At 43.3% G+C, this 13,381-nt stretch overlaps 1 protein-coding gene across 1 annotated transcript in view; it reads left to right on the forward strand.

Moving 5' to 3' along the window:
• Positions 1 to 8,821: 8,821 nt before the first annotated feature.
• Positions 8,822 to 13,381, forward strand: part of PPP1R21 (protein phosphatase 1 regulatory subunit 21) — a 65,690-nt gene continuing 61,130 nt past the window's right edge. Inside the window, exon 1 of the mRNA XM_025992609.2 lies at positions 8,822 to 8,998. Within this exon, the coding sequence (XP_025848394.1) occupies positions 8,942 to 8,998 (57 nt within the window). The 5' untranslated portion in view covers positions 8,822 to 8,941. The remainder of the gene's footprint in view (positions 8,999 to 13,381) is intronic.

The following is a 13,381-nucleotide window of genomic DNA, read 5'->3' on the forward strand; positions in this document are numbered from 1 at the left end:
TTTTGTATTTTAGTTTATCATGATAATAGTACCAGTTTGTCTGGTTGGTTTATAGGTTTAAGTACGAATAAATAAAATACCCATTCAAAAAAAAGAAAGAAAGTAAGTGCCAATAAGGGTCCAGCTTTTTAAAATGCTGAAGGATTTAAAAAGGTAACTGAGAAAGAGGGAAGGAGTTAATGTTGCAAAGCACGTGTCCAGATGGTGGGGAACAGAGAAGCCATTTAGAGTAACAGAAGGGGGTGCCCTCACAGACAGAAGGGTGTTGGGGATGGTGATTGAAAATCACAAGCAGTGAGGTAGAATGTGGGAAAAATGGATGAAGCCCAAGGATTCAGGTGTTTTCCTATGGAAATAGGAAACTGTTCCTAATGCATGAAACTAGCAATCTGTGGCAACAAGGAGGGTAGCCTAGAGTCAGGGAGGACAGTTTGGAGGCCATTTTTAGGTAGATTGGTTGCCTCAGCTGTGGCCTGCTGATAGGAACCATTTGTAGAGCTGCAGAGAAAGGTAATACAAACCTGTCCTTAGTCAGCCACTTACAGAGTCCAAGAGGCTTGCGTCTTTACTCTGATCCTGTGTGACACTGGCAAGGAATAAGATGGTGAAATTTGCAGTACAGTATGCAAATAAACAATGGGGAAGGGTAAAGCATCTTGAAAAATTGAGGATATCAATAAGTACATGAAAGGATGTTCAACATCATAGGCATTAGGAAAATGCAAATCAAAACCACACGAGATACTACTTCATACCCATTAGGGTGGCTATTATTTTTAAAATGTTTATTTATGCATGAATGGATAAGTAAGATGTGGTTGTATTATTCAGCCTTGAAATGGAATGCGATTCTGACACATGCTACCACATGGTTGAAATGTGAAGATCATATGCTAAGTAAAATAAGCCAGACGCAAAAGGACAAAGATTGTAGAATTCCATTTGTATGAGATACTAGATTAGTCAAATTCATAGAAAAAGAAAATAGACTAGTGGCTGTCAAGGGTTGGGGGGACAGGGGAATATGGAATTAAGGCTTAACAATATGGAGTTTCAGTTTGGAAAGATGAAAAAGTTCTGGAGATGGGTGGTGATGATGGTTGCACAAAAATATGAGTGTACTTATTGCCACTGAATGTATGCCTAAAAAATAGTTAAAATGGTAGATTTTTTTGTTATGCATGTTCTACTACACACACACACACACACACACACACACACACAATGAGGATGCCCATACTGCAGAATTCAGGAGTGGACTTTCAAAAATGTGAGAGTGGGGGTGCTTCAGTTAGTTGAGCATCTGCCTTTGGCTCAGGTCATGATCCCAGGGTCCCAGGATCAAGTCCCACATCAAGCTCCCTGCTTCGTGGGGAGCCTATGTCTCTCTCTGCCTCTGCCTACCACTCCCCCTGCTTGTGCTCTCTCTCTTTGTTAAATAAATAAGTAAAAAAATTTTTAAAAAATTTTAAATGTGAAAGTTAAGTCTTTACTCTCCACCTCTCTATCTCCCCTCATCCCTTGCCAAAAGGCCAAACTTAAAAGTTAGTACATGGAGCACCTGGCTGGCTCAGTTGGTGGAGCATGAGACTCTTGATCTCAGGGTCAAGAGTTCAAGCCCCATGTTGGGCATAGAATTTACTTAAAATAAAGAAACAAACCACTGTAACATGTCCTCCCATTTCTGGTCTTATTACCCATTGTCCCTCAATATACATCCTTTGTTTTATAGCCATTGTATAGGCCAACACTCCAGAGAAAGAGCAAAATTAGAATTTAAAGGCAGAAGAATGGAGAAAGAAAAGACTCCATGCTTAAGCAAATGAAGCTCTTTAAAACCACAGTCCAATATTATCAAGATTAACATCTAGTAGATTATCAAGATGATCAAGATTGACATGTTGCTCGTATTGCTCTTGTTATGATACATGACATGTTAAGAATGGCACTTTACCTCTGATCTTTTTTCCAAAAATCTAATCCCAGTCTAAACATGAGAAAACATTAGACAAATCCCAACTGAGGCACACTCTACAAAATACTTGACTGGTACTCCTCAAAAGGGTCACCAAAAACAAGGAAAGTCCAAGAAACTGTTACAGCCAAGAGGACTAGAAAAGGGATATCAGGAGATGGTAGCTGCACTTGTGGGAAGCACAGCATGGTGGATAGGCTTGCTGCATCCTGATGTTGTACACCTGAAACTAATGTAACATTGTGTCAACTATACTTCAATGTAAAAAAGATATGTATTTGAATTTGAAAATTCTCTTGCTAGAAGAGTAAATAAAAAGTTATAATATGTGGGGCACCTGGCTGTCTCAATCTGTTAAGCGTCTGCCTTCAGCTCAGGTCAAGATCTTAGGGTCCCAGGATTGAGGGATCCAGCTCCCTGCTGGGCTCCCTGCCTCCTCCTCTCCCTCTTGATTTTGGCTCAGCTCCTGATCTCAGCATCTTGAGATCAAGCCCTGTGTTCAGCTCTGCATGAGAGTCTCTCTCTCCTTCCCTCTGCCCCTCCTCCTCATGCTCTTTCTTTCTCTCTCTCAAATAAATAAATAAATCTTTAAAAAATAATATGATGTATGGAATTTGTTTCAACTTAATCAACTGGGGTGGGACAACATGGATGGAGTTGTAGGGCAGAGTCGATCATTGTCAAAGCTAGATGGTACATGGGAGCTCATTAGATTATTCTCTCTTTGTGTGTGTTTTCAAAACTCTCCACAACAACAAGTTGCACACTTAAAAAAGATGTGATAGGTTAATTTATAGAAATCTGGGTGCTGTTCGTGACCATTTCCTCGTATAAAACAGAGAGACAGAGAAAACCAGTCTTAAGGGGGGAAAGACAAAAAAAAAGGGGGGGGGGCGGAAAGACAATAATAAAGTGAAGAGCCAGGGGAGCAGGGTTAAGGTAAGGCATAAGCAGTAACATGTTTCTGTTTCTGCTTCCTACCTGCACCTCCTTGCCCCCAGACTTTGCCCTTGGATTATATGAGAAACCCCTGAAATCTTAAACCAACCCCGCCCCTTCTCTTTAAATAGCTCCAATGCAGTACCTTTAATTTCAGGAAGATACAAGTTAAAACAAATGCCAAGGTGTATAACACACCCTTTGGCATCCTCACCCCTAATCTAGGACTCATTCACCTTCTGATCTTCAAGCTAAATAGCAAAGTGTTTTTTGCATATGGGCACTTACAGAAAATACAACCTGCAGCAGGAGCAAAGGACCTGGGCTCTAGTTATGATTCTGCTAGTGTCTGCCATGTGACTTTGGACACGCTGCGTCAGGGTTCTGTGCTTATTCTGTCATTTTTCTTTCTTGCTCTGTGACTGAGGGAGGCAAAGCTTTAGGGCTCAGCCGAAGGAAGGAGTTGCAAAACTTCAAAGTCCAGAATTCCTATTTTTAGTAGAGTTGAGCTCCTCAAAGTTGCAAATCATCAGATTCTGTTCAGATTTTGCCTCACTGAGCATTCATTACAAAACCTGAACTTTGGAGCTAACTGTTCAAGAGAAAAATCAAGTGGAGGAAAGTTCTTTTTTTCCTTCCCCTTCCCCCAAACCCTTCTTTAATTGTACCTGTAGAGTGATAATGCATTTTCCCACTGGATTAAAAATATAAATCACATAAGGACAATATGCTATAACAAAAGACCCAAAGGTTGACTTCTTTAGTGCTTTCCTTATATCCATTCATGCAGACTCTGTTGTCCATTATCTCAGTAGTCAGGTGTGGTCACCAGCTATGGGGATTGTAAAACTAGACCAGAGAAAATTGTTGCTTAGTTATCTTAAGGCCTGTATGGGGAGGTGCAGGTGGGCCTAGCAGGTCTTCCAATGTCACTATAGGAGCCGCTACATACAGCAGGTTATTGTGAAGTAGAATGTATGATTTCAAAACATAGAGCTTTGAAGCTTGAAAGGTGTTCTTGATTTTCAGGTGTATGCTAAGATGGAAAACATATGACTCTATTGTACCATGAAGTAATGTGCACCTAGAGATTGACAATATCTCCTAAGCAACCCCATGGCATAACTGGTTACTGTATGATCAAGGGAAGTTCCACATTGATCCCAATCTATATACATTTGATTCCCATTACTTGGCAATAGTTAGGTTCTAAAATTGCCATAAACACTCAATTAGCAATTAATGGGGTTAGAAAATAAAGGGCTAGCTTCCTACAAGCCTCTGGTCACAACATTTTCTTCAATGAATCAATAACTTTATTTGAGGTGTGTTTCTTTAAAGACACCTTATTTAATATATGATTGTTTATTCATCAACATTGAAATAAGGGCCAACAGCTCTGTTCTTCATCATTATCCTTTCATGATGTGTAAGAAAGTCCCCAAGTCTTGCTTTATGCCAGATCTTTTATCGTTCAGGATGGAGTATGAATAGCACAAACCAAAACTTTTTCTTGCTCATGTTATGTGATCATAATTGACTCAAGATATGCTTAGATGGGCAGAGAAAATGGAGCCTTTCCTTTCTCTATGGCAGATCTGGTCTTCTCACAATCTTCTCTCCATTGGAAGGTAAAAGCCTAATTAGCCTAATTTGTCAGTAACTTACCAGTCTCTTCAGTCAAAACTGTTGCTTTGTTATTTTCTTTATTTAGGTTTACGATAGTCCCTTCTTTCGGGAAAAGCTCATTTATTCTGAGTTTTGGCCCCTCTCTCTCACCTCCCAGGATGTCTTCTGGGTGTATGGAGAGTACACTATGCCCTTGAGAGTGGGGCAGGGTGCCTTGGGTCTGCATCAGAGGGTCCCAGTGTTGCTTTCTGGCCCTTACTGTCCTCTGTAGTGGTGTGCCCCTTGCCTACCCTGGTGGCATCTGCCATAGAAGTCTTCATTTGGGAAAAGAATGCTCTAGTCTCCAGGCTTGGTCAGGGCCTAGGGGGTTTTCCAGCTGACCTATCTGTCCTGTGTGACTGAGAATTCAGGTCAGAGCTTATGGATCCAAGGATGGGCATCTCACCCAAGCTGTCAGAGACCTTCCCTAGGATTTTTCAAACTGGAACTAAGCAACCTAGTTTCTCTTGGGAGGCAGAGTTGTGAGTTGGGAGGCTCTGGACCTGTGGGCTGTTTTGTTTTGCTACCTCGAAGAAGTAAAGGAAGCTCTGCAGGAAGGAGCACATATTGAGTGTAACAGTTGCAAAAACAGTCAGATTCCTGGTCTAAGTTGTACTTGAAATCCTGTGCTCCTCTTTTTTTCCTGTTCTGTGAGCTATTTACTTACCTTTCTAATAAATCCACTCCCCCTCTACCCCCGGGGTCTAAGCTAGTTTTTTTTTTTTTAAGATTTATTTTTATTTACTTATGATACACACACACACACAGAGAGAGAGAGAGAGAGAGAGAGAGAGAGAGAGAGGCAGAGACACAGGCAGAGGGAGAAGCAGGCTCCATGCCGGGAGCCTGACCGGGGACTCGATCCCGGGACTCCAGGATTCCGCCCTGGGCCAAAGACAGCCTAGAAACCGCTGAGCCACCCAGGGATCCCTGGTCTAAGCTAGTTTTAATTGGATTTGTCATACTTGCAACTGAAAAGAAAATCCTAAAACAATTAAGCTTTTAAATGATTTAATGATCATCATAGCACTTGCAGATTTACAATAATTCCAGGCAAGTAACCTTCATTCACAAGATTCCCCATAAGTATACTGTTTACAGACTGGGAACTATTGCTGGCAAGCACATGAGATAATTGAGATTTAAAAAAAAAAAAATATTTGCTATTGTGAAATGTAACACTCATAGCAAAAAGTACACAAAACAAAAATATACCGGATGAGGAGTTATCACAAAGTTAACACGGAAACAACAGTGCCAACACCCCCAAAGTTCATCTCATGTCCCTTTCCAAGCAGGTTTCTCATTTTTGTGGTTATCACTTCCTTATTTTTCTTTCTAGTTATATTACCCAAGCATATATCCTTGAACCTTATGATTCAATTCTGCCATTTCTTTGAACATTGTATAATTGAAGTCATACAATGCAATTTTTGGGGGGGAGGATCTGGCTTTTGTTCTGGATTATATTTTGATATTCACCAGTAGTTAGCTATAGCTATAGTTCAGTTTTTTTTAAATTGCTGCTTAGTACCCCATAATATGATATGAATGTACAATCACTTATCTATTCTGTTGATAGATATTTTTTGGCTCTTATGAATAATAACTGGTGTAAATATTCTTGGTGAATACATGCACACTTTTTTTTTTGAGAGTCTACCTAGGAGTAAAATTGGTAGATCATAAATATGTATCTTTCCAGATGAATAAATAATACCAAAATCTTACCCTAAATGATTTTTCCAGTTTATATTCCTACCAGCATTTTATGAGAGTTTCTTCTGTTTCATATCCTAACACTTCTCAATCTTTTAAATTTAGCTGTTTGTGGGAGTGTGCGTAGTATCTCACTGTGGTTTTAATTTCACTTCCTCCTGATCGCTAATGAAACTGAACACCCTTTTCAAATTTAATGGATGTTTGTATGTCTTCTTTAGTGAAATGCCTGTTGAAGTCTCTTGCCTATCTTTCTTTTTGATTGCCTTGCTCTTTATTGATTTGTAAGAGCTCTTTATATATTGAATAAGAGACTAAGAGAACTCTATTGAATATATATGTTGTAAGCATCTTCTTCCACTCTGTGGCTTGCCTTTTCACTCACCTAATGGTATTTTTTTGAGGGAGAGAATCTTTAATATATTCAGACTTATCAACGGGGATTTGAAAACAGTGTATCTGACAGAGTAACTAGATCAAGCAGTGGAAAGTAAATTTTTCAACTCAGTAAAATGAACTCACAAAGGCACTCTAGCCAAAGTTGCACATTCTTTCTTTGGAATGTTGTTTCTGAGATGACATTTTATTTTTAAATGAATGAAAATTCCATTATGTTACAAACCAGAAAAATGCACTTACAATATTTAATTCTCCCGCTTGGTGGTGTTATGGAAAACTAATAATAATAATTTAAAAGGATTGTTCTGAATGTTTGCTGGACAGTAGGACTTGGCTATTAGAAAATTAAAAAAAAATAAACATTTTTAAAAAGTTTATAATCCTCTTATACATTTACAATCGCTGAAGAATGCATATAGGCCCAGCTTTTCACTATAAAATCCCAGGCTTACTCATAGCCAAACGGGAAACTAGGATGGCACAGTTTTTTAATCATAGAAAATTTTGAGTATCCTCAAATGCCAATATAACTAAAATTCCTGTACCAACTAGACAGATAATAATCTGTCTGATAATAATCAGATAATCCTGTTGTGTGTTTTTTTTTTTTTTTTTTTAATTAACCAAAGTTTACGGTCCTTTGTTTTGTCGTTTCATTTCCATTTCTTTTTCCCCACTGGAGGTGACCACTATTCAGAATTTGATGTGTATCTGTCCAGTCTATATTTTTCTATTTTTCCTACATGTTCACATGTTCATGAACAATGCAAATATTGTTTCCCATTTTTATTTATTTATTCAGAGAGAGAGAGAGAGAGGCGCAGAGACACAGGCAGAGGGAGAAGCAGGCTCCATGCAGGGAGCCCGACGTGGGACTCGATTCCGGGTCTCCATAATCACGCCCTGGGCTGAAGGCGGCGCTAAACCGCTGAGCCACCCAAGCCTCCCTGTTTCCTATTTTTAAATGTATCTCTTCATCCTATAGTGCACCGCAGTTTGCTAACATAGTATTTTGTCATGTTGATACGTACAGATACACACAGACATATACAGATCCAGGTTATTAGCTTCAACTGCTGTGTTGTAATTTATGGCAAACATAGTCTAATTTCATGTCTCCATTCCTCTATCAATGAACATTTTTAATGTTGCAATAAAGGCAATGCCTAGAACAATATCGAATATACAGTAGATCGGCCACAAATATTTGTTGAATGGAGGCAAGCTTTTAATTCAAGAGAAATGCCGTAGAGTATCTCAGGCAGACCATTGTGTTGCTTCAATCCTCCAGTTATTTGTTCTCATCCACCCTATCTGCATGCGTGGCAGGAGTCATTTCCTTTTTTTTTTTTTTAATTTTTTAAAAAAATTTTAAATTTATTTATTTATTTATGGAGTCATTTCCTAACGGCTTTTGACTCAATCCATTGAAGAAGGCCCAGCTGTGGTGTGTGTCCGGGGGCAGGGGGTGTGGATGGCGCGGGCGGAGAACGGACACAAAGGAACTTCAATGTCAAAACCTACGACAACGGTTTGCAGGGTCTGGCGCAGGGGACGGTGGCAGCAGCGAGCGTTATAAACCTGGGGGAGGTCCGAGTTTACAATGCAGGGCATGCCTGGTGCTCCCACATCGGGATAACGAGACAGAGGAAGATAATGGTCTCTCTCCCCGTGAACGTTCTGAAGCTCTAACCATCCAACGCCACACGGTTGCCATGGGAACCAGCAGGGGGAGGCGGAGAGACGACCCGCCAGAGTTCTTGCTGCGCTTCGAATGTTTCTCCTTCCGGTCCTCGGCTCTTCGCAACCACCGCCCCTCTCCTCGGTTCCCCCACCTCCCGCCCCTCCTGTGGGCTCTCCTCACGCTCTCCCTTTCTTGACTCCCTCCTTCCCCATCCTACGTCGCCATCTTGGGCCATGCGTCAAGATGGCGCCCCCGGCGGCAGCGGCAGAGCCCCGGCGCTCCAGCGAGGCTGCGCACGCACGTGCTGCGGCGCCGGCGCCGGGGGCGGGGCGGTGACGTCCAGACGCAGCCCCGCCCCCGGCGGTGGCTCCGCCCCCGGCCCCGCTCCGCCTTCCTCCCGCCGGGCGAACCCGGAAGTGGAGGAGGAGGAGGCGCGGCGGTGGTGGCCGAGCGGGCAGGCGCTGGCGGAGCCCAACCCGGGCGCGTGTCTGGGGCTGGGGGCGGGGGGCGGGGCTCGGCGGCCTGGGCAGCCGGGCCCGGACGGGGCGGGGGAGGCCATGGCCTCGGCAGAGTTGCAGGGGAAGTACCAGAAGCTGGCTCAGGAGTACTCGAAGGTACCCATCGTGGGCGGGGAGTAGGGGGTCCCCGGCCCTGCGGCCTCGCGGTGCCGTGCAAGCTGCTCGTCGGGACGGAGGGGAACGGCGATGGGGGTCCGCGAGCGTGCGGCTCCTGTCTGCCTTCTCCGTCCACCATTACCGTGCCTCCACCTGCAGCTCCCAGGAGATGGGGCCGGGCCGCGGCTGGGCCCCTGTGCGTTTCTGCGGGAAGGAGCAGGAGTTCGGTTCCTCCCTCTCGCTCAAGTAGCGGGCTCGGGACGGGGGTGTCCGAGCCCTGGATCCTGCCTCTGGTGCTGGTCGGGAGGGGAAGGGAAGGGTGAGGACCAGTCCCTCCACTGCTGCTTCCTCAGTATTCCTAACCCAGTGATGAGAAAGACCGAGCTTTCTTCCTTCTCCCTGGATGAGATGAGATGAGATGAGATGAGATGAGCGAGAGGCTTGCGTGTCCCCAGTCTGTTGCGAGGGCAGGGAGAGCCGTTCGCGTGCACCGTTTCGCTGGGGCTGGGTGGTTTCGGGTGCGCTCAGGGCGCTGGCAGGGGGTCGTCTGGAGATGCTCCTGGAAGGCTGGGTGCTAGGGCTGTGTCCTTTTCTCGCTCTTCTTCCTCGGCCACCTGGATTGGGGCAGAACACCCAGGTGTTCAATACATGGTGAATTAGGCAAAATAGGGACCTGCCCCTTTGTCGTATTTGTGGCATCCGTCTTTAAATGATGGAACCCTTCCCTTGGAAAAGGGCGGTGCTGCTGCTGAGGGGTTGCTGCCTTAATATTCTAATGAAGTTCTAAAGGAATCTCGCATCTTCAGGAATTGGTTCAGCAATCCTCACGGGGGCCTTGGGAAGACTTAGCCCCCCTCCCCCCTTTTTACAATTTGGAGAAACAGACGCACATCCCCCCCCCCCCCCCAGGGTTTCACTTAACACACATTCAGCAAGGTGAAATGAGCTGTTGTTTGAAACATAAAACCTTTGCCTAAACGTACACGCCTAAGAGGTCCTTTCACCATCAAAAGGGAGCCTTTTGAGATACTATACTTACTCCCCCGGTGCTGCTATTGGCAAAACTTTTTGCATTTACATTTCAAATTGTGCCTGTAGCACAACCGTCAGTGATGGCAAGTTTTCAGCCTTTGAACGAATATTTTCTGGCTTGAAGGGTCAGAATTTGTTTGGAACAAATCCATAGGATGGAGGAGGGTGGGTGGAGAATGGCAATACTCAGAGTCGGCTCTACTATTTTCGGTGAAAATGTCCTATGGTATAAAGTAAGGGGACGGATTTTCTTCTTCAGAGTGTAAACAATCTCAGAAGGCAATTCTGGATGGCCAAAGAGAGCTCTAAAAATGTTTTAACCGGTGGACCGCATTGCTGAAATAATTATATCGCCTTCCAAAAGTATTAAAAACTTTGAAAGGTTTTATTTTGGGGGTATATACGCTTTTTTCTTTCAACAGACCTTTATGGCGTGCCTCCTGTGAACGGTGCCAGGGTCGATGGAGTGAGGCGGAGTTCCAGTTTAAGGAGAATCTTTTAATAGAATGTTCAGACATTGTACATAATCATGATACAGTATGACAAGTGTTAGGTCGGTGAGAGCACGGAAGAGGTGGAGGGTAAGAGCAGAGAAGTTACTCAGTCTGGGAAATAGGGAAGTGGGAGGGTTGGTAGCATCCCCGGCAAAGAGAACAAGGTCTTGTTTGCAGACGTGAAAAGCACGTTAAGGTGAGAGTGGTGAAATCTGGTTTGGACCTGATCATCACAAAGGGTTGTGGATGTCAAATAAGTCTCGACTTTCTGTTTTGAATAATAGATGTCAAAGGTTTTTAAGCAGGATAATGACATTACTTTTAGGAGGGGAACTGGTAACTATGTGGAGGATGGATTGAAATAGGGAAAGACTGGTGAAAAGAAGACCAGACTGTGGGCTCTTGGAATAGTTTTGGGGAGTGTAATACAGGGCTAAATCAGATTAGTGACTGTTAAGATGGAGAGGAGGGCCTAGATTTAGGACTTACGGTTAAAGTACATTTTTACTTACCTCTTATTTTTCAATTTATTTTTAAATATTTTATTTATTGGAGAGAGTGAGAGAGCAAGAGCTGGGTGGCAGGGAGGGGTAGAGGGAGAGGGAGAAGCAGACTCCCTACTGAAAAGGGAGCCCGATGTGGGGCTTGATCCCAGGACTGCAGGATCATGACCAGAACTGAAGGCAGATACTTAACCAACTGAGCCACCCAGGCACCGTGCCCCTAGTTACCTCTTTTTTGAGTGCCCGCTTTGTATGTAGCAGTAAACTTATGAAATATATGGTATATGAGGCGCTCATCCTTGTGTCTTACTCATCCTGTGGGATGAGGTGAGTGAGGGGAGACTGAAGAGTTGACCCTGCAGTTCTGAGATGAAGAGACATGACTGCCACTGATAGATCCCACTGCCAGGAAGGTGAGCCAATTTAGAGCAAAGGGGTATAGTAAAGGTTAGATGCAATTATAGAATTTTAAGGTTGGGAGGCACATTAAAATTATCTTGTTCACATAGTAGCTTGAGGTGTTGTTGGGGTAACTACTAAAAATTTCTAGTGGAGATGGGCTGGCTAAAAGTCAGGACAAAGGCTAGAGCTTTTGGAAGAATGCCTGTAAAGACAAGTAGTTGAACTTCAAGAGTTAATCAGGGTGGAACACTTTAGGTAGACTCTTTGGGGAACACCTGTGGGAAGGGTATGAAGAAAGGAGGAGATGCTAAGTAGATTGTAGGCGGTCTGCCAGACTTGAGGTTATTTATCTCTGAGATTGGGCTAGATCATTTTTCATCCTTTTAATTACAATCGGATGGAAATTTCAGAACATAAGAGAACAGAGATTGGTCAAAAGATTTCATGTGCTTTTTCTTCTCTGCCAATTCTAGTGCCAAGCAATTTCTAGATAAGATCTATGCTACCTTTAGCCTTGAGCCTTGAGGAAGGGGCACTGTACCTTTGCATTACCTTCCCTGGTGCAGAAATTATGGGCTAATGTTGAAATCCAGCTAGGCGTTTTTCCTTATTTAGCATACAAAGACCCAAGATTTCCTCATCAACAGTAGAAGGAGGCTGCGTATAAAGACAGCAACAAGCATGATCTCTAAACCAAAGACATTTGCAGGATTTCCTTGTTCGATATAATGCAGAGCTCAGCCTGTTTTCCAGGGAGCCCATTTTTTGCTTAAGAACTGTGGTCATAATATTCTTTCTTCCCGAGAAGGAAAAAAAAAAGGTCTGAGGAGCTCGCATTTAATTTAAGAGACTGAAAGTTTAGTTAGATGAAAGATGGACCATCAGAGGTCAGAGCAGATGACAATTTCTGAGGCATACATACTGCTAAAATGTGAAATGTTTTGGAAAGGGTAGTAAAAGGAGAGGTTAAGACCTTAGTAGTTTGGGCAATTAGGAGATCATTGGAGGCTTTTGAAACTTCAGGTTTAATCAAGTTCTCGGGGAGGAGAAAAGTGTATGCAGTTGGTTTTCAGAAGTTTATGAAGTTAATTGATAAGCGGTGCTTACTACTTCTTTGAGATGTGAGGGAAAGCCAGTCGAGACTTCAGTTACTGCACCGTAGATTAAGAATCAAAAGATTGTTTCTTATATGGTGTCTCTTCAACAGCCTGGTCTGGTTCTTATGCTCTAGTATATCTCATAGGGAGGAGAGGCTGAGGGCACTGAGTCCTGGCCCTATTTGGTTTCCTAGCCTGGTTTCTTTGCATGAGCTACTGCACCCCTGCCTGGCATCATGTTATGTGTGTAAGCATGTTTCAAGTTCTAACTGTTTTCTCAATGCTTCTGTTACTCTGGGTCAATGGTTCTCAAAGTGTGGCCCCTGGGTCAGCATCAGCAGCATCTGGGAATGAGTTAGAAATATAAATTCTGGGATCCCTGGGTGGCGCAGCGGTTTGGCGCCTGCCTTTGGCCCAGGGCGCGATCCTGGAGACCCGGGATCGAATCCCACATCAGGCTCCCGGTGCATGGAGCCTGCTTCCCCCTCCGCCTGTGTCTCTGCCTCTCTCTCTCTCTCTCTGTGACTATCATAAATAAATAAAAAAAATTAAAAAAAAAAAAAAAAAAAAAGAAATATAAATTCTTAGTCCACCTGGGACTTACTGAATCTGAAACTGGTGTTCAGACCCAGCGATCTGTTGTGTAACACACCTCTGTAATGATTTAGATGCACACCAAAATTTGAGAACCATTGTTCAAGGTCTGGCATCAGCATATTAACTTTGGCTCAGTTAATCTTTTTAAAGCTCTTTTTGAGGCAGTAAAAACTAGTGGGAAAGTCAGACATCCAGTGTTTCTCTTAACAGTTACTTTGCAATTGATGCTTCTTATAGTTATGAAGAAGATTGCCTTTG

This window comes from Vulpes vulpes, chromosome 16 (assembly GCF_048418805.1).
Source record: "Vulpes vulpes isolate BD-2025 chromosome 16, VulVul3, whole genome shotgun sequence".
Lineage (NCBI taxonomy): Eukaryota > Metazoa > Chordata > Mammalia > Carnivora > Canidae > Vulpes > Vulpes vulpes.